A 20,744-nucleotide genomic window follows, 5' to 3' on the forward strand; every position below is an offset into this window, starting at 1 on the left:
TTTGGGGGCCTCCGCTTTGCCAGAATATAACATTCCAGCCGAAGATGAATGTGTATTCCTCCTGACAATAAAAAAACCGAAATGGTTATTGCTTTTAATGGATCATGCCCTTGTCATATATCAGCTGCACTGTCTTCGATGACTAACAGTTGGCTTCAGATTAAAATATAAAGTGTTCAGATAGATCAAACACATTCACTCGTGTGTTTAATGCATATAACTGTCCGTATATAACATTATGTGTCTATATTAATGTTTCCAGTGCTGCGGAAGAGTGGAGCGAGAATCATGAGCCGTACGAGTCCAGTTTCTACAAAAGGACCCTGGACAATGAAATTTATATTTTCACAGCTCCAGCTTTCAACAGTAAGTTTTTCTTTTGAAAGGGGTCAAAGGATGTGTATGTGTGCACACGTTTCCGTGCACGATGATCCTCAGTGTGGTCTGGCACCGAGCCTATCCTGCGCTCTCCTGCCTTTGGACGTCATCCCAACCCTGCTGGCAGAGATCACACTCTCAGGCCTCTGATATCACTCTCTTTAATCCTTCATCTCTCCCCGCTGTGTCTTTCAGCACTCATCCCTGGCCGCCCCTCCCTCCCGCTCAAGTATTCTTCCTGCTATCTCCACTGATCTGTCTAGCACACACCAGGACAGGCAAATGTCAGTGTAGCGCCACCATAGCCACACATGACTGGATTAACACATGTATCGGCCTGACAGACTCTCCACTCCACGGGCGCAACTTACAAGCGGCTAAAAGTGTGCGGAATGTCCCAAAATAGATTAGACCAATTTTCCGAATTCCAACTGGGGCTGCTCGTTCTCTTTGTGTACTTTTCAACATCACTTCAGAATAATTGCCATGATTGCCTTTTCTCTTCCTTTGTGTGTCCTGTCTAAACTGCAGCGGAAGGAAGAGAACCGGTTTCTGAGCCCTGTATTCTCGTGAGCAAGTCAGTGGACCTCACCATCGACAAAGTCACACTCAAACCAGCAGGTCCGTTTGGCTGATCCCAGACCGAGAGTCTCTTGTGGTGCGAAAACACAAATGAAAAGATCCAACAGCTCATTCACCCCTCTGTCTGTTTTGTGCTTGGTTCTGCAGTGGTCGGAGTGATACTCAATGTCTCCTTCTGGATGAACTCTTTCATGAATGCTACTCTGAAACTGAATGTAAGTTGTGTTGATAAAGGTTATTTGTGTTGTATAAGCTATCTCTGACACCTTTAGCCACGTAGGGAATTAGCCTTGGCTACATGACATTGGTCTGTCCTGACCAATGTCAATCACTTACACTACTAACAATAAATATGACAATCTATCACGTTTTTTTTTAATAACCAGGCATCTTTGAAAAACACAATGTGCTTGAACATGCAACTATTTTCAAAGTATCTTCAATGATGTGCAGTTTTACTCAAAGCTATAGAGTTAACAAGAATAGAAACATGGAATCAGTAGATGGGCTTTGGATGTATAATTGGTTTCTCTGTGTAAGTTGTGGCTCAATTGTCGGACAATAATTGAGAAAAATCTTGTTCCACCATGGTTTACTTTTTATTTTCTACCTCTTAGTGCAAGGATGAAATCTGTGGCTGCCTGAAGAATGACAAGGTAAAGAAATACAGCTCATTAGAACTAATCTATTTTCATCTTTTGCTTTGAACATGATTATCATCACCATTCTCTATGCTACGCTAACAGCTTTGATTAGGACTTTCGTATTGCATTAAAGGATAAAAAAAGGTTGTGATAAGTTCTTTGCCTGCAATGTAATTCTTATTTATGTTTGATTATTATCTCTTTTTACAATATTGCTAAATGGACTGTATTTATATACCCTTATCTAGTCTTAATGGCCACTCAAAGCACTTAAGGACAACATCACAGATACACGAATGCAATTACAATTTATAATCGCCTTGCATAGTGAAATACAAATTGTTGCTTTCTGAATGTGTGCAGTGCAGGATGTGATGCACACAGAAATCAGATGGTGTGCTCTGTAGTTCATTATTGATACATCTTCAGTTTACATATGTTCACTGCCAGTCTCCTGACTCACTACCAGTCAGGGAGCATATCTTTAGTGGAGCAGTTTATCATTAAGAACCAGCAGCAACTGGTTCCACACAGCTAATATCAGGGTCTCATTTGCTCACAATGAAAACTACAACCAATGGCCAAGCGGGGTCACCACATACAGCATCGCTGCTATTGTTTAAGGCTGTGACTAGTCAAGTTCACCAAAATTGAACTCCACGAAAAGCCAGCTGCAGATTTGCTTCACCACAGTGAGTGATTGTTTTATTGGCCCCCTGGCTTGCACAGAGTAGAAGTGAACGGGGGGCGAAGGTTCATCACAGCCTTATTCGCGTAAATGTGTGACCATGCTCTTACACTGCAATTCACATTCACACATTCACACAGCAGCACTTTTTTGTTACACATCCCTCATATTGCGACAGAACAGCTCTCAGGGGCAGTTTAGGGTCCAGTGTCCTGTATAAGGACTTGGGCGTGTCCTTGCAGACTGTGTGAACCGGGGACCGAACAACCAATCCTCTGGTTTGTGGACCAAGTATCTGCCAATGGAATAAACTTATGACCTGTTTAAAGCTACAATTTATGACTTTTAGATTACGAGACTGATACATTGCTCTAAAAAAATCTGATTTTCAGTTTCCACTTCATCATGACCACTTGGATCTGTAGCATTTTAAAGCCTTCATCTTTTTCCCCTGCAGCATGTCGACTGTGTGATCCTGGACGATGGAGGGTTTCTTCTCATGTCCAATCAGGATGAGTACATCTCTTTGGTGAGCAGCCCTCAGCCCCTCTCTTTATCTCATCATAGCCACGCACGCACCACTTATCTTTTTCTCTGAACCATCACTGATAGCAGTCATCGGTAAATCATCAGTCAATAAAACATTAAGTCGAAATCAAGACTTTGCCAACATTCATATTTCTTGCATTTCTCCACCTCCGGATCGTCTTACCTTTGTCACAGGAATCCATCAATCTTACATACAGGTCAAATAAAGGGCTCATGGCTCGGCTAAATTATGAGAATGGCCTGTTAGCACAGACCGGTTTGAAAGCTCCTGTAGGACGACAGAACATCCATTTCTCCAGTAAAGTAAAGGACTAGCCACTGGAGGACGATCAAAGGGAATGCTCTGATGGGTTTTAGTCAGTCATGGAAGCTGCAGTGAGCTGAGTCCCCTGTGTATCCGGGAAGTCAGCGAGGCTGTGTTGCCTCCACTTTTTCAGGCTGCTGGAGGCCCCTGAGTGTCAGAGGTAGGATATACGGAGGGTTTCGCAACATTTCATGTCAGTGAAGAAAGGACATCTGTTCCCTTTGATCCAGTCCAACAGTCACATACTCTGGTATAGAGTTTATGCTCTTCAAATTTTTTGAAAAGCCCCGTTCCTATCGCATTTTCACATCCTGTCATACGTTTTGTGTCCAATGGGATCATGCCAAATATTTAGCTGCCTTTATGCCATTGTATAACAACAGCTATATATTATTCTATTTTACCCACAGCTAAAAGATCAAAGACCTTGGCTTTTATCAGGTCGTCAAGTTTTTTCGAGTTGTTCTCGAAAAAACATTCTTATAGGACTCACGGTGAAAACTAAATTCATCTGAGGCGCCTCATGTAACTCATTACAAGCTACATTACAAAGAGAAAATGGATTTAAAATAAAATAAGTAAAGCAAAAGACAGAATGTTGCATTATACAAAACAATGATCGCACAGTTGAAATAAAGCCATTCCAACACATATTTTCAAAAACTTGTCTTGTTGCCGTCCGATAGAAAAAGTGATTAATTCCATTTTATATGTTTAGCAAATTAGTTAATCCTGTCAAAAACTGCTTCCACAAACCCCAGATTGCTCATCCTGGTCTGAAGCTGCTTCTGACACTTTGAAGTGACCTGTTCTGATTGTCATCATAAGACTTTTATTTGCAATCTTCCTTCTATCTTATGCTGCTTCACCTTTAACCTGGCGTCATGGTTCAGTGAGCTGAAAACCCAGCTGTCACACTGACAGCAACATCACATCAACACATGGTGACACTGTTGAACCCACGCTCCACCTAATCTACTTGATCTAAGGGTGAAAGGTCATAGCAGCGGCACATGCTACGACATAAGCATGGCAGGCTGTCGAAAAAACAACTCACTGGGCTCGTCCTGATTGACGTGTACATTCACATTTCCCACGTGCTATGGTGATGGTGGTGGCTAAGACAAAGATGCGTTTATTGTGTACAAGACTCTTACATTGCCTTTATTGACTGGTTTTCTGATTTGTGCATTAACTCATGTAGATTGGTCAGTTCTTTGGCGAGGTGGACCCGGTGCTGATGATCAACCTGGTCAACACCTCCCTTTACTCCTTTAACAAGACCTATGACTACCAGTCGGTCTGCGACCCAGAGAAGGACAGCAAGGCTGCAGCAGGACCCCGCTCCGTCTATGTGGTAAGACACTCACATTTACACATTTATGGATTAGAATAACTAAGCTTTTACTTTGGCGGGACATACAAACGTTGATAGAAAACTATTACCTCTTGAAGTTTGTAATATTGTAACTACCTCCCGCAACGAGGTTATGTTCTAATCTCTCGTTTGTTAGTTAGAAGGATTACGCAAAAACTACTACTGATTTCCATAGACCTTTGTCAAGGGAAGGGATATGACCCGAAAGAGAGATAATGATTTATTCATGATCTGCTGATGATTTTATACATAAAGTAAACAAAAGCTTCATGATTTTTTTACCTTTCCTGTTTTTTTTATCTTGGAATTTACTCTCCATGACTTTCTTCTCCTGGTCCTCTCCAGCCTACCATTGCAGACTTGCTCAGTGTCGGGTGGTGGGCCTCCACTGCTGCCTGGTGAGCACTCACGTTCTGCCTGTCTGCTGCTGCATTTTGTTTCTTTCACTTCTTTTGTGTTTGTGGGAGTGGGAGTAAGATACATTTATTAATCCCCCACACATGCACACTCATGCAAATGGGGGGAAATTTGTCCTTCGCTTTTGACCCATCTGGTTAACACAGGAGGACACACAGAACAGTGGGCAGCCATGCACGGCGCCCAGGGAGCAGATGTTGGGGGAGTAAGGTGCCTTGCTCAGGGGCACTTAGACAGTGGGTAGGGAGAGTCCTCTTGGACTTATCCAGGTGTTGTCCATCCAGGTATGTTTTTTGGTTGTCACTCCGTGGAGTCGAAACAGAGACCATCCAGCCTGATTTTCTGCCCATAGTCCAATTTTTCTGCCACTAGTCCACCACCTCTCCAAGACTAGAGTGTGTTAGTGCATTAGAGTAGGAGATTGCATTTGCTTGTTTGTTTTTGAGGGATGAAGCTGGCCGCCCGGTCATAGTCGCACAAGGGCAGTTACACAACGTTTAACACGCATCAATACCGACGTGTCTGTCCAGCTGCAATATAATCAGCTTTCGGAATCTAATGATCAATCATTCCTAAGAACTTATTTCAGCCTTAAACAGATGTGAGGTGCAGGTGTTTGGTTGCTTAATTCAAATAAGTTAAAGATGGTGTGTTGACTCATATATGACTCATTTGTTTTTTTGTTTTTCTCATTTGCTGGGTGTAGGTCGATACTCCAGCACCTCATCTATGGGCTGATTTTCCCCAACCTTCTGGAAGCAGGTGAGCAATAAAAGCTGTGCCTGAGTAAAACATAACCATCAGCCCCATTTTGAGAAGAGAACAGTGTTGATAATCCCCTCACACATTGTTAGTAATCCTTCCCTTCCTTGTCTGTATTGAATCTGGCTCTCATTTTCAGTGGAGTCAGCAGATGAAGACATATCAGACGCCATGTTCAAGGAAAGCTGTATCACAGAGCAGACTCAGTACTTTTTTGACAACGATGAAAGATCCTACTCAGGTGTCCTGGACTGTGGCAACTGCTCCAGGTACGTGCATGTTCCTGCACGTGTGTGTACACTGTGTGCTTCTCAGTGGTGCTGTCCACTCGGGTTGTGAATGCATTGTTTAAAGGGTTTCAATCTCTTACTGAATCTTCTTCCTGAACATCCTCCTGTTTAATGGTCTGTGGGGATGGCCCCAGCACAGTGTTGGTTTCCTGGCCTCCTGGTTGTTTTCCAGGCTGTTTTCTGGCAGCTGTTTTTGGATGGGTTCTGATCAGCCACAGATTACCTTGATCTGTCAGTGACCGGAATTGCAGAGGGAAGCACCAAAGCTCTTTTATCTGCTTTTCTTCCGTCTCTCTCTCTCTCTCTCTCTCTCTCTCTCTCTCTCTCTCTCTCTCTCTCTCTCTCTCTCTCTGGCTGCACTTCAAACTCACAAATACACACGTTCACGGACCACTGCACATTTACTTTGCTCTGACCTCCTTTCTTGTGTCACTTTGTGCTGTCTGAGGGGGTTAAATATGGCTGTAATTACCGGGTATTATGAGTCCCACGTGTCCGGTGCTTTACTCCCCAATGTTAACGACTGCAGACACAGAAACTTTCATGGCTACCATAAAAAAACAATCCTAGGAACAGGGAAGAGGTACGAATGTGTATACAACTGTGCCGAAAAGTACACCTGCACATGTATACAGGGTAAATACTCTGTATGTAAATGCAATCTTCTGTGGGGCATATATATATTGGATGTCAACTGAAGCTGCATTCACAGCTATATTACTTTATGAATACAGACTATATATTTGTCACATGTATATCTGTGTGTGTGTGTGGCTCTCCAGGATGTATCGTGCCGAGAAGCTGCCAAACACCAACCTGGTGTTCCTGATCACTGATGCCAAGGCGACGTGTTTGTCGTGTGACCCCAGGCCGCTTCGCCAGGCTGAACAACCCTGTATCCTTTCACTCAGCTCGTTAAAAAAGAAAAGCACAGAGTTACACTTCTCTTCTTCTCTCCAGCCCCTCCATCCATCACCCCATATGACAGCAGAGCTTTAAACGCTCAATACAAGGACACACACCTACGGTCTTTGCAGTAGGTCCCTGCTGAATGTTCACGGGTGAACAGTAAACCAGATGCACGGCATATGAAAGCCGGGCTCGGGTTACTCCCAGATTAAATTTCTTTGTTTAAATTTATCCGGGCTGCGTGCTGCCATCAGGTTGAATTAAGGTTAAGAGCAGGCGTGTGTTTGTGTGTATGTACAATGTGTGTATATATATTCAGGATATCTGTTTGACAGATGTGGATTGAGTGAAGCTTCCTGCTGGTGTAACAGTAAAGGTGTCATCATCGGAGGTCGACATGGGGTCACAGCAGGGGGCCTCCAGTTAGTAATACACCTACTTCCATATGCTGCTGTGGCCCACGGAATATATAAAGACATCTTTATATGGCTTTAAGATTTAAATATATATATGCTGATTGACCACATAATGCAACATGCATAGCAGTAAGAGTTTAGTAAGGGCTTTCTATTACTGTCTCTCTTATGTTTACACAACAACGTGGAATATCTGGAATATCTGTTTTGTCACTTGACTGTTGTTGTGAAATGTGTGAAATAAGCACTGCTGTTGGTAAATCCCATTTTCCTGAGAATGTGGGTTCAGCCGAAGGTCCAGATCCATGCGAGCTGGCTCAGAACCCGAGATACCGCAAAGGACCGGATGCGTGTTTTGACAACAATGAAAATGTAAGGGAACAACCACACATGGGTCTTCTCATGGAGAGTATTGTTGGAAATATCTCTTTTTTACTGAGGCTTCACAGTTGGCCTCTGTCACTTTCGGGCCTGGATTGAATCAGCACTGAGGCTTTCGGTCGTCGATTCAGAGCTTTGTTCCACTGCCTGCTCTTCCACCCTGATCCATATTTGATGATTTGATTTATTCATTTAATTTGATCTACTGTTTTGTTTCCTGCATGCATTGTTTGCTTTGTTCACTGGCTTTTTATGATTCCTTTGCTCATGATCTGTCACTCTTGTTTTCGCATCCCAATGGCTGCGGCTCTGGTCTGGTAGGATGAGCCCTTGTGTCCAATCAGCAAAGGTTCTGCCCTGAGCTCCTCACCGCTCGTCTTGTTTCTGCTGCTCAGTTCAGGGTTGGTGTCTATAGGAGCTTCACCACTTATTCTGCCCTGAGTCTAACCACTAACCTAATCAAAGGTGAATCAGTGATAAATCAATGTTACACTGGGGTTGATATCATGTAAACCTAGAAGTATTTAACATTTAATAGTTGAATCTTTATCCATTTCAGCTATTTCCTAGCCATTCAAGCCTCCTGCATTCACGTAAAACTTAAATAACTCAGAAAATCACATTGATATTTAGTGACATTTACTCATTACGTATAGATTACAGTATATTTGCTGTAGCATTGACTATTTACGACCCACTATAATAAGTAAACAAATAACCGTGTGAATTTCTTTGTTGCATGCTCATGCTACTAACAGAATGCTACATCTTTTATTCTATTGGCATGTTTTATTTATTTTTATTTGTCTTTTTATTTTTTATTTGTCTGATTTTAAACCCTAACAGATGGAGAGCAGATTGAATCTGGGCAGTTAAATGTGTTAAAGTATTTCAATAACAGCACCATCTCCAGAACCACTCAAATAATACCAGCACAAAACTAAATATATATATAAACTCCCATTAAATTTAGCCCTAATAAACACAGTGCAGAAATAGGAAAGCACATTCCGAGTTACCTTTAAGTGTTTTAGGGATCGCAATGCAACATTAACACTTAAAATACAGCAGCAAACAATATCTAATGGACATTTTAAATAGAGAAATCAGTTAGGGAGCACAGTTCATGAATCATTAATGAGATCAAATTCAAATTACTACCAAACTTTGAACAATTTACACCGTCTAAATATTTTGAAAAGATATTTCCCATATCTCCGTGGACTCAGTATTTGATTGTGTTGTGAAGGCGTAGATCACATACATAACAGGCCTTTGCCTGCATGTTTATGCTGTGGTGGGAACCTAAAGGAAGGGTAGGAATGGCAGAGGAAGTAGATGAACAGAGAAAAAGAAGGCAGCGTCTCTTTTTTCTCTTTCCATGAGTCCGATTACTTTGAGCTCAGCTCTTCATGTCCAGGCCAGTCCATTCTGTCACCGGAGTAAACAGAGGAAGCTTCAAATGTCTTTCCTTTTTCGAACAGACGACTCCCAGCTCGTTTCTCCTAGGCCTTTGTCATGCATGGATATCCTGAATGCTCCCATCAGACACGAGTCACTCACTGTCATAGCCAGGTGTATGAGGACAAACACACACACACACACACACACACGGATATGCACAGAAAGCAGAATGTGGTCTGGAACACCTCTTAAACTACAAGAGCATTTAAAATGAACTCCTCAATTTGGAAAATATGCTTATTTAGGCCAAAGAGCTTTCAGTCTTTGTGTTAAGCTATAATATCCTCACTTTATTTTCCTAAAATGTCAAACTATATCTGGTTATTATATATATATATAATATAAGACTCTACAATATAAAATTATCTTGAACCCGTTATTGTTGTTAGCAGCAGAAGGGGTGGTGGTGTTGTGGGAGATCTACTGTTTGTAGAAGAAGTGATTTATCTGATTCATCGATCGATCGACTGACTGACAACTGATCTGTCCAACAGGAGGATGATTCTGAGTGCGGGGGAGGGACCTGCCTAAGCCCGTGTCACTGGCCAATGCTCGGGCTCCAACTGCTGCTTCTGTGGCTCTTCACGTCTTTACGACACTCATGACCCCAACACACATGTACACACACACACACACACACACACACACACACACATTCATTTACACACACGTCGATCAAGATCACATTTCACAAGAGGACACTGCAGAATACTTTCTTTTCGTCCTTTCTTTTTTTTTTCAGACAACCAATAACATTTCCATTTGACAATGCCAAAGGGTGCTCATTCATTTCCTCCTCATGAGTTTCAAAAACAGAGACACATCTACTGTGCTCAGCTGCACTCATGTCCATGATATATTCCTTAATACTCTCCTATGGTGCAAGAGTAAGAGCTAACCAAACCCTTTAATTCTGCCTCATTAGTTTCTCTTGATTTATTTGGTGGAGGGCGAAGCGTTGTCCCACTATGCCAACTAAATACCATTCAAAGACTGTATGTTCACTGACAGCATTGATTTGTGTAGTTGTCAGTATTGTTTGTTGCTTATTATATCTACTGCGTATGAATCCTTATGCTGTAATGATTGTTTATTTCGACAAACCCGTGCAATGACAGTATGAAGAATATTTATTTTCGTTCGAGTGATTTTGAAGTGTACTGTACCTAACTATTTATGTATTTCGTTTTGTTTTGTTCTCCAAATCAACAAGCATTTTGTGACTATAGGTAGGTGTTGTATTGTAGCAGCATGTGCTCAGTACAGAGCTAAAGACAACACCGGTACTCTGACACCAAAGCTCCACAAGAACCACAGATAAACACCAACTTACTACAGAGAATCTGCAGGCCAGTCTATTTTAAGGGATTACTCAGATGTGGGTGTATGCCAGTATTCAAGTCTGAATGTTAGCTGAATAGATAGATAGATGAATAGATAGATGGATAGATAGATAGATAGATAGATAGATAGATAGATAGATAGATAGATAGATAGATAGATAGATAGATAGATAGATAGATAGATAGATAGATAGATCGCCCACGTGAATTGACATCTATTAGGAAATCACAATGTCACGTGTGTTCGTTCTTGGTCTGACAGCTTTGGTTGTCTCCAATTTGATGCATCAGATTCCCAGTGCCTAAACAGTAACTCAAGAAGTGTTGTTGTTTGAATGAAGCAATGCATCAGAGTTGCATTCTTATCATGATATGCTTCTATGCTGATGCTTGCTGCATTATAGCAGAGTGTAGCTCTTGGAGTTAGACATTTTGAAATGGGTCCAATCTGCTTCAGTTATTCCAATGTATGGCATCAGTAGAAACAGCCAGTGATGGTGATTATGTAAGAAGAAGGTCATTTTCCCTCCTCGCTCAAAACAAACCTAAACCAGACCTGAGCTCGCGTTCCATCACTTCTTCTTTATTAGTCCTGTTTCTGTTCCCTTTCCGGATCACCAGACTCAGGAGCCAAGATGACTTGTGAATGAGATCAGCATATCAAAACGACTGTTTCTTTCTTCTCCTCTCCTCTACTCCCCTCCGTATGCTTGTTTCTTATTTGTGTTTCTCTATAAGTGCTGTGAAGCAGATGCTGAAGTGCTCAGTGTCGAAACGCTGCAATGTCATGGGATGAGCTTGTTCTGTGTTTGAACGCCGTCCATGCCTCCGTCAGCATCAGGGCGTGCTGGAGAGAACTTTGAACACAACACTCCTGCCAGTAGTAATTCTGCATATAGCCTTACCTCACCACGAGTCACAAATATCACACACAAGTGTTCTAGTTTTTCTGTTTCTTTTTTGGAATCTTACACATTAAAGTTGAGTTCTCTCCACCGCGCCTTCACGGTGACCTGCTGGCATGGACTGGTCAGGTTATGCCTGTCTATCAAAGTCGCGTGTTGACTTGTGTTTGACCCCGGGGATCCCGTGTCTATGTGCAGGCATGTGCGTGGCCCTCCGATATCTGATTGTGCTTTAATACTGTACATGAATTACTCTTTTGTGGAACTTGACTAGCCTGAATAAATTTTGTATACATTTGTACACCAATACTATTTACTGTATAAAAGATAAAATGGAAAGAAAAGAAAAATGTTTATAATACGGTGTTGATTATTGTGCAAATACAATATATTCACAATAAAAGTGTTGTATTGTTATGACCTGAGGTGCTTCATTTTTATCACACGCTGGACCAGTTGACTCCAGAGGGAGCAGAACAAACATGTCGTCGCTCCTGCAGAGAGATATAAAAAATCATTGTGTTATAAAAAAGTATAACCGGGGGTGATTCTCAAATATATCTGCAAATTGCACTCAATAGACCAAGGCCTCACAGTCCCCTTAAATTCAATCAAGCTAAAGCTGCTATGAGTAGTAGTACCATGGGGTGTAGCTGCTGGTGCTGCCAGTGCACCACCATTATTAACAAGTATAATTAAGAAGGTATAACAAAGCTTTATACATCCTATTTAATTCTTACATTATATCTTAATATATTCTAAATGCAATTCAGTGATTTATATTATTCATTCATTTGCCTGAACTCCAAAGATGGACCTTTGAACTGCAGGGATTAAAAGTCTTTTCAACATTTCATCCATTGTTCTGAAATTTCAACCATACATTATAACATTTTATGCATTTTTAACAATACAAATATATTTTTCAACTTCAATATATTTTTTAACTCTTTAGGAAACTTAACATGCTAATGTTTAATACAATTTTTGCCCGAACTCCGCTAACATCAGGTTGAAAAAAGTCAGTGTTTCACTACACTGGTTGAAAGAAACCATTGTCACATCTGACCACACCCAGTAGCATCTCTGATTGGTGTGATTTCACCATGTTGCATCTGTAACCACGTCCAACAGCGATGTCAACACACACTCTGAGGTGCTCGACCACATCACTGCAGGAAGGTGAGAAGTTAAATCAGTGAACTTGAGCTAAAATAAAAGTTGCAGGCATTGTTAAGATATCATTGAAGTTGAGAATATTCGGATTACTGCTGAGGGTTAAAGAAAACAAATGAAAGTGTAGAAACGTCTGCAGTTTTAAAGGTTCAGTGTGTAGAATTTAGTGACATCTAGTGGTGAAGTTGAATGTTGCAGCTGAATACCCCATCCCATCAAGACATAAAAGAGAAGCTGTGGTAGCCTTAAGTTGAAAAACTCAAAAAGTTTTTAGTTTATCCAGTCTGGACTACAGTGAAAAACATGGTGGCCTCCGTAAAGGAAACCCGCTCCAGATGTAAACACAAAGTATTTAAATATAAAAGCCCCATTCCAGGGTGAAGAAAACAACAATTTGTTCAATTTTGGTCAGAGTATGAAGCCGTGCATCTTCCGACCCTGAAGATATTTCACCATTAATTTGTTCTAACGGGGCTTTGATTGTTATCGACAAACTGGGGGATGCACATCTTCATGCACTAGGGTCCTTTAGATGATGATTCAGATGATCACACACTGTGAAAACAGCACAAGGATTATTTTATATTCAATTTCTGCCAAAAGTCCAAGATCTTACACACTTTTTTTTTTATTATCTATTGCCTACTTTATATAATGTCAAATTCACATTTCTAATGATGTTATTCTAAACAATGTATTTCAGTCTTAAACCCACTGGACTGACATGAGTGCATTCAGTACATACAAACATTAATGTACAGCAGAAACGGGGCTCCCAGTAGAATACTTAATTGCTCTTTAAAAAAACAAATCCATGGCCAAGTTATTTCCTGTTTGCGGACTTCCTCGTCCTCGATGGTAGAGTAAGAACTGTTACACACAAACACATGCATTTTTCACATGATTCAGGAAGACAACTGAAGCTCCCTCCGAATGAACTGCAATTAACTGCATGAATGACGACATGCAGCGCGGCACAGTGTGTCCCTATGAGTTCAGACCCAGGACCTGAGGATCCCTCTGTTTCTAATCTTTTGACGCCTCTGGAGGCCTGATCGACACAGACAGCTCTGCCATCTCATGCCCAGAGCAGCCATTGGAAAGCCAGATGCTGACGCCAGATTCTCAGAGTGGTTGTACATAATGCGCGCTTCACTTGGCGGTATTTGTGTTTATCTGATGGTAATCTAAGAAACAATATGGCCACAGTTCGGGGTGGAGAGCATAAAGATGTTTGTTTTTCTTGGAGATGTGTCGGACTGGGAGGTCTTTGTATGAGTGCTATATGGCGATAATGTAGAGGGAAGGTTGTAACAGGATACTCTTGTAAATGGGGACGAGGTCACAGCCTTTAGCATGCCTGGCTTAAGAAGTTACAGACGCAAGTAAAAGCAGGGACAAGTTCTACAGCCCTTCTTAATTTACTTGGAATACTTGAGGAAACCACAATAAGAGAAAGAACTCCACTCTTCTTTATTTCTGTTGCTCTAAGCATCACTCATTACGACAACTTACAAGTTCATTTCTGACATCTCAGGGACGGTGCTAATTACGGCTTAACTGAGTCAATTCAGCACACGCAACTGCTTCCATTTTCTATTGTCTTCTCTTATTGTTCCTATATATATATTAGACAGTTAACAGTCAAGGAAGACAGAGGGGAAGACCTGAAAATAAAGGCCAGAATCAAACCGTGGGTTTGCAGTTAAAGCATGTGTCTCTGAGCTCTGGCTGAAAGTCTATATTTTATCCTGGTATTTAAACCTCTCTCATTTGGACAGAAACATTTAATTGAACATTGAAACTATTACCTAATCTGTTTGTTCAACATCCATATTTTTCCTGTAATTTTCTTACTGTTTAACGTTGACTTGCCAAATTGGCAGGGCAGCAGATGCGTGCACACACAGATTTACTGAAAGTAGGAATGTAATCTTCTATAAATCTTTTGGGCACGTCAGCATTGTTTCTGCATCCAAATCTATGGTATCAATAATTGGGCTGAATTGGGGCTTTGCGTAAAACTTCAGATTGGTTATTTATTCTCCAGATGCTGATGCAGCTGTTCTGGTATTGTTTTGATGTCAAACACAACGATGGCGGACACAAATTAAGCTTTGTAATTTGAATGACAGGTACTTTTTTTTATTAAACATCATTGCCAAATAGCCTCTTATAAACACAGATGTTTTTCTTCACCAGTAGCTTTTCTATTGAACTGCTGGTCCTATCCAGCTATTTCTGCAAAACACCATTAGTGTTACGTTCCCCAAGGGCGAGCATTTCACCCAGTCTATAACCCTCTCGCTGGAACTGTACATGACTCATCTGTGGTAAAGTTAAAGTCTGAGTGTGGCTTTTTTGGTCTTGTTCCACTAATTGCAGGAAGTGACACATGGGACTGATGCTGCATCAACAACATGACCCGTGACTGAATCTGCAGGGATCAGCGTTAGTGAAGCCCTCTGAAGTTCACTGACATCTATTTGATAGTGCTGTGACGTCCATTTACGTCAAATTTCTGCAGGGAAGGCTATTTTCAGAGCGGTATTGGATCTCAATGTCACTTTGATTCTACCATTAGCTCTAAAATTAGCCCCGACACTCTCAGCAGCCTCTGGGTTCGTGACCCTCTCAGGGCAATCAACCCAAGTCTGAATAAACTTCCCTGAATCTGGAAACTAGAATCTGGTTTACATAAGCAACAGCATTTATAATTGGCACCATTTCCCTTTTTTCTATCAATAAGAACAATAACAAAAAAAGTTACCGTAAGTTGCGACAGCGAGGTCACAGTTTTCCGTCACCATAAAACGCAGCGGGCGGGGGGGCACTGGGTCACTGAGGTTCAGTACTGGAGCTCTGACATCCAGTAAAAGAGATAAACCGACCCCCTTCTCTGCATTGATAGTGCACTGGCTGTTTGGGTACATCTACTGTGTGTTTTCCTGTATATGTGGCAAACTCCTTTACCCCAGGCTTGGTTGGCCACAAAAGGAAAACACTGATAGTGTCAATTGAGCTATTACTCACATAAGAGGTTTCTAAATAGGCTTCAAATAGTTCCTCTGTTATTGTTCTAACTTTCTGGCACCTTTTCTTACAATCTCACGCCCGATCTGGCACCGAAGAGAGCCAAAGCAAACCTTCACATAGATTTGCTAAATGGTGAGAGAGAAAGAGAGAGAGAGAGAGGAGGGGAGGGTGGGTGTGTGACACAAACTGCGGGTTGGAAGGAATACACATTTGGCACGGGTTATCAGGAAATGCCACAGGCTTCTCCAAACCTATAAACATGACCACACACTTGTCTGTTCTCACTACCTTGGTTTTTGTCTCTCCTCTTCATGCAGTTGGTAAGTGTGTCTGTGTGTGTGCGTGTGCGTTTAGTGTCATTGGCAGGCATGATGCTGGAAACCTGGGTCCAGGTGAATGGTCTCAACGGGACACACGTGTTTCCAGCCCACACTGCGGTTGATTTGTGGATTTTCTCCGTCACTGGAGTGAGGCCTAACATACATCAACTGGTAACATGAGGATTTGTGGGTGGTATTCAAATTCACCAAGGTTAAAAAGTCCATGTCATTCTCATAGAGTCGGGTATTTTTGTTCAGTCTCTTTATGAAATATCTCACATACCTGTGAATTACATTGGAACTAAGTGGTTTTAAAGAGACTCTGTGGAGTGGAGCAGTGTTTTATGAGCGAATCCCCTTTTGTTTGTGTTGTGCACAAGGACGTTCCAGCCTCTGGTTTCTAGATTTTTCTGTTGATTAATCGTTGGAGTTGGTACGAAACATAGACGTGCCAGTGGTGAGGAAGAAGTGCACTTCAGGGAATGTGAATGTAGCATTTAGATGAAATAAATATAAGAAAATTTGATGAATAAATCATTTTAAATTGTAAATTGCTAAATTAAAAACTTCACAAGTGAAAATTAAACATATTGCAACAGAGACATCAGGGTGAAAACTTCTAGTTTGATACATTATAGATGATTTGGATCCTGTAAATCAGGGGTGTCCAAACTACGGCCCGCCGTCCATTTTGAATTGGCTCGCCTAAAAAAAAATTAAATAAAAAAAAAAAAAAAATTATAATTTTTTTATTTTTAACTAACAATTTAGTAGCACTTTAATGGCACTTAATTATAGCATTTTGTAGTTTTGCTCTATTTTTGAAGATATTTTACTTTCTTGATTCTTGTTGTTCTGGGTTTGTACCCTTGAATGCACTTATTGTAAGTTGCTTTGGATAAAAGCGTCAGCTAAATTAAAGGTAATGTGATGGACTATGCCCCCCCCCCCAACTTTCAACAGTCCGCTCCAGGGCAGGGGGGCGTGGCGCCGTGAGTGGCCCAGACCTTCGTTTTTTTTTCTGTATGTGGCCCTCGAGATAAAAAGTTTGGACACCCCTGCTGTAAATAATAGCTGACTGATATTTGATAAATTGTTGGTTAATGTATTATAAAACAGTTAGAATCAGTTTCTAGAAAAACTTGTAATAAGTTGTGAAAATATTGTTTCTATTTTTATTTACTCAAGAATTCCTCCCACTGCCAAAGTAGTTACATTGCCACTTAACTTCTGGAAAAGTGAAACAGGGATATCATCAGTTAATGACCACAGTTTTAATTAGTCATTACATTACATGTCATTTAGCTGATCGCTTTTATCCAAAGCGACTTACATTTTTTAGAACACTCAGCATTTATGAGGGGCCATTTAGGGGTTCAGTATCTTGCCAAAGACACTTAGGCATGCAGTTGGGATAGAGTGGGATTCGAACCGGCAACCTTCTTGTTGCAGAGCACCCGCTCTATCCCCTAGCCGACGCTCTCCCCAGTCATAAAGTAGTTTCATAACGAACACGCTATACAGCTGCAGCACCAATTATTATAACATTATTAATACAAGGTTATTCATCTACAATAAACAATCTGGTAAACTAAATTGCTGGCTAAAAATATAAAGTTGTGCTGGAGGAGGATACAGACCAGCTAAAAAGAGGTTGGGTGCCCTGGTGACTCAAATGCTGTGGTTTCTTATAGTTTAATACTGATTTAGAGCATATTAATAAATTATTTTTCAATATTAATAGAGGCAGCAATATGTATTTTTAAAGGTGATAACCAGGCTAAAAACAAGTATCATCTATCAAAACTGGGAGACTTAAATGGCCCTCAGTAGAGCACATGAACCTCCGCCAACCCCCAACAGTCTGTGATGAACCACATTAAAATTCACTAGATCTGTATTTTTATTTGCACACTCTCATAAATGCCAGTCCCCTGAACATGACTGATGTTTCCCTTGGATATTGGTGAAAATTTCAAAATTTGACGGGTTCTTTTTCAGCCCATTAGTCCCAATCTTCAATCAAGTTTCGCGAAAATCCGTTCAGTATATTTTGTGTGAAAGTGTATGTATCTATTTAATACATCCTTGGTAGAAGTAACAAGTGAGAAAACCTCCTAGTGTTACAACACATTTGAAAGAGAGGAGAATTGAAAAGTAAACTCAGGTCACCTGGTTGTAAAGAACTTGGTGACTGTTGTTCCACTCGCAACTTTTCTAAGAGGGGGGTGGCGTGGTAAAACTTTTGCAGCTGTCTCCTAAAGACCTCACAGAGCACGTCTGTGTGTGTGTGTGTCTCTGTGTGTCTGCGTTTGCATGCATGGCTTTGTGTGTGTCCATGCTTCAAATTACCTGCGCGCACGTCTGGAGAATCGCTCAGGTGGGCTCAGAAGACCGGGGCGGCATGCAGTCAAGCCTGCCCTGCTCTATGTTCACCATCAACACGTTAATTACACGTATGAGGTCTGACACAGACACATGTGGGATGAAATGTACCTGCCGCCCCAGAGCGGCTTTTCTCTCGCTCCCTCCGTTCTTTAATTTTTGCCGCCTCCCCTCCCTCCCCTGTGCGTCTCCACATCTTTGTGAGTCATGCGGGGGTAAATTAGCAGTGAGAAGCAGACAACATGAGTTGACTGTTAGCAGATGTGTGAGAAATGAGGAAACACAGGTTGAGGCACTATTCTAAGACCTGCTCTCCCCTTTCCCCTTGTCCTGGAGCAGTGTTTGGTTTTTGTGACAGTTTTCTTTCGCAGTCACAAAATGTTTCAGCTGAGGACAAATTGCAGGTTGTGTTTGATTAATGAGACATTTTATTGTCATAAATCTAAACCTGTAACTAACAGGTCGCAGAGGAAACTATACGCACGACTGTATACCATGGTGTTCAGGAAGGCTGCTTCAGAAATAGAGAATTGTATCTAAAAGCAAGACAATAGCCCATAATAGTCCCCAGTTACAATATAGGTAAGGTATGTAAACATGACCTATTTGTGTGTATTTCCAGCTGGTTTGAGTGTTGTGCACTTCTGAGTGACTGACATCCAGCGTCAAAGATGTGTTTGCAGAAGGATATGTCATTTAAACAGTTATGGTTTGTGTGGATATACAAACTAACCAGGCCATGAATTGTTCCAACGCTCTGTCTCCAATGTTCATATCAACACCCATAAACACAGGAGGAGGGGCAGACAAAAGGCCGATTGAGGACCGTGCACCGAACTGGACCTGGATCTGTGAAAGTGAGGTGACTTGTGAGAGTCGGTATCTCTCAACATATACTATGAGATAATTTTTTCAGCTATATTTGAGTTTAAAAAGTTGCTGGTAAATACTGTGAATATAAAGATTCCAAACACCCAATCCCCAAGTCTGGTTTTGTTAGCATTTCCTTTGAGTTAAGGTGACAGAGAGTGGGTCGATCCATCAGAAGTAAATGCCAGTGTATGTTGTGATTTGTTGTCGTGCTAATTTTTTTATTTATCAAGGCCGCCGTTGACAAAACAATCAGATCACACTCATAAATTCTGTACTTCAGTTACAGGTTAAATTCCGATGTAGTTTTATTACCTAAGTTCAACACATAGGGTCACATTAAATAATTTGTTTTCTTTCAATCTGAGTTCAAATAAATCAAGAGTGGTTTGCTTAAATAAATTGTGGTAATCACCGCACCACTGCGCCCAAACATATAATTATTTCCACCCTTCAAATATGCGTATGACTCATCCACAAAACGTTGTTCTGTACTTTCTGTAAGTGCCATTATGTCAGTATGTTATTGGCCATGTCAAAACCAGTTGTGAGCTATTAGGAAGTGAATTATCTGAGAGGAAAATCAATCGCACATTGAGCGGCTTCTGTCTGGTAAGATCCTTTGATCCTCTTTAGAGTTATTTCAGGGATGTGTTGGTGTGTCAGTCTGCTAACGTGCATGATAATGAAACAATGTGTTCTGTCTCCTGCCAACTCTCCTGTTTTCTTTTAGTATGACAATCTGAAATGACTCCATGGCAGAACACGTGCAGAACTGTAATGACGAATACAAAGTCCGCTTTTACACAACTTTTATCCGAGAAGCCAATTTTTTTTATTGTTTGCACGGACAGATTGTGCGTATGTGCGGTTTATTTGTGTAACTTGTAACTGTCACCAGATCGCAATTACGAGTGCAACCGCATGTACCGACAACAGGAAGTGTGTGTTTGTTTAAACCGGGATCTCTTGACACAGTATCTGTGTTTACAGCGTCTATCCACGCCACTGTCATCACTGAACCCAACACACTCAGTGGGGGGTATCAGTGGTGTGTCTGTGTTGCCTCAGTGGATGTCAGGTCTATTCAGGGGATGTCTTCACTACAAGAAAAAACTCAATCATATAACGTTTCTGTTTGGAAGTTCTCTGAAAATTTGGCTGAAAGATGTTTTCTATTCTCATCACTGGGAAATACCTGAGCCACCTCTGCCCTGTGGTCCCACTCTGAGTCCTAATCCATTTCCCTCATCCCTCCCATCATGTCCCCTGTTCCCGTCATCTCTTCTTTCCATTTTCCCTTTCACTCTATCTCTGGTGCATAAGGTCATATGGATGGAATCTGGACGAGAGGCTGGAGAAGCAGAGGTCACAGTGAAGCTCAGCCAAAATCTTGCAGCTGATGATTTGCACATATTATGCATGTATGCGTGCATGAACACGCACACGCATGGAGCGATAACGGTACACAACATAGGACTCACACATTGCAACTTCCAAACAACTCTGCAGGAAGTCTATTAATACACCCCAACACCCAAACAGAG

At 41.4% G+C, this 20,744-nt stretch overlaps 1 protein-coding gene and 1 long non-coding RNA gene across 2 annotated transcripts in view; both read left to right on the forward strand.

Annotated features, from left to right (window-relative positions):
• LOC128445085 (voltage-dependent calcium channel subunit alpha-2/delta-1) overlaps positions 1-11,768 on the forward strand; it is a 60,791-nt gene extending 49,023 nt beyond the window's left edge. The window contains exons 27-38 of the mRNA XM_053427851.1: positions 263-366; positions 910-999; positions 1,108-1,175; positions 1,578-1,616; positions 2,750-2,821; positions 4,350-4,502; positions 4,869-4,921; positions 5,647-5,702; positions 5,842-5,971; positions 6,775-6,887; positions 7,607-7,689; positions 9,657-11,768. Of these exons, the coding sequence (XP_053283826.1) occupies positions 263-366; positions 910-999; positions 1,108-1,175; positions 1,578-1,616; positions 2,750-2,821; positions 4,350-4,502; positions 4,869-4,921; positions 5,647-5,702; positions 5,842-5,971; positions 6,775-6,887; positions 7,607-7,689; positions 9,657-9,767 (1,072 nt within the window). The 3' untranslated portion in view covers positions 9,768-11,768. The remainder of the gene's footprint in view (positions 1-262; positions 367-909; positions 1,000-1,107; positions 1,176-1,577; positions 1,617-2,749; positions 2,822-4,349; positions 4,503-4,868; positions 4,922-5,646; positions 5,703-5,841; positions 5,972-6,774; positions 6,888-7,606; positions 7,690-9,656) is intronic.
• A 4,083-nt stretch (positions 11,769-15,851) lies between these two features.
• LOC128444374 (uncharacterized) lies at positions 15,852-20,275 on the forward strand. The gene is made up of 2 exons (XR_008339146.1): positions 15,852-15,942; positions 19,122-20,275. It is a non-coding gene; the product is annotated as an uncharacterized LOC128444374 (long non-coding RNA).
• Positions 20,276-20,744: the final 469 nt, after the last annotated feature.

This window comes from Pleuronectes platessa, chromosome 7, assembly GCF_947347685.1.
Source record: "Pleuronectes platessa chromosome 7, fPlePla1.1, whole genome shotgun sequence".
Lineage (NCBI taxonomy): Eukaryota > Metazoa > Chordata > Actinopteri > Pleuronectiformes > Pleuronectidae > Pleuronectes > Pleuronectes platessa.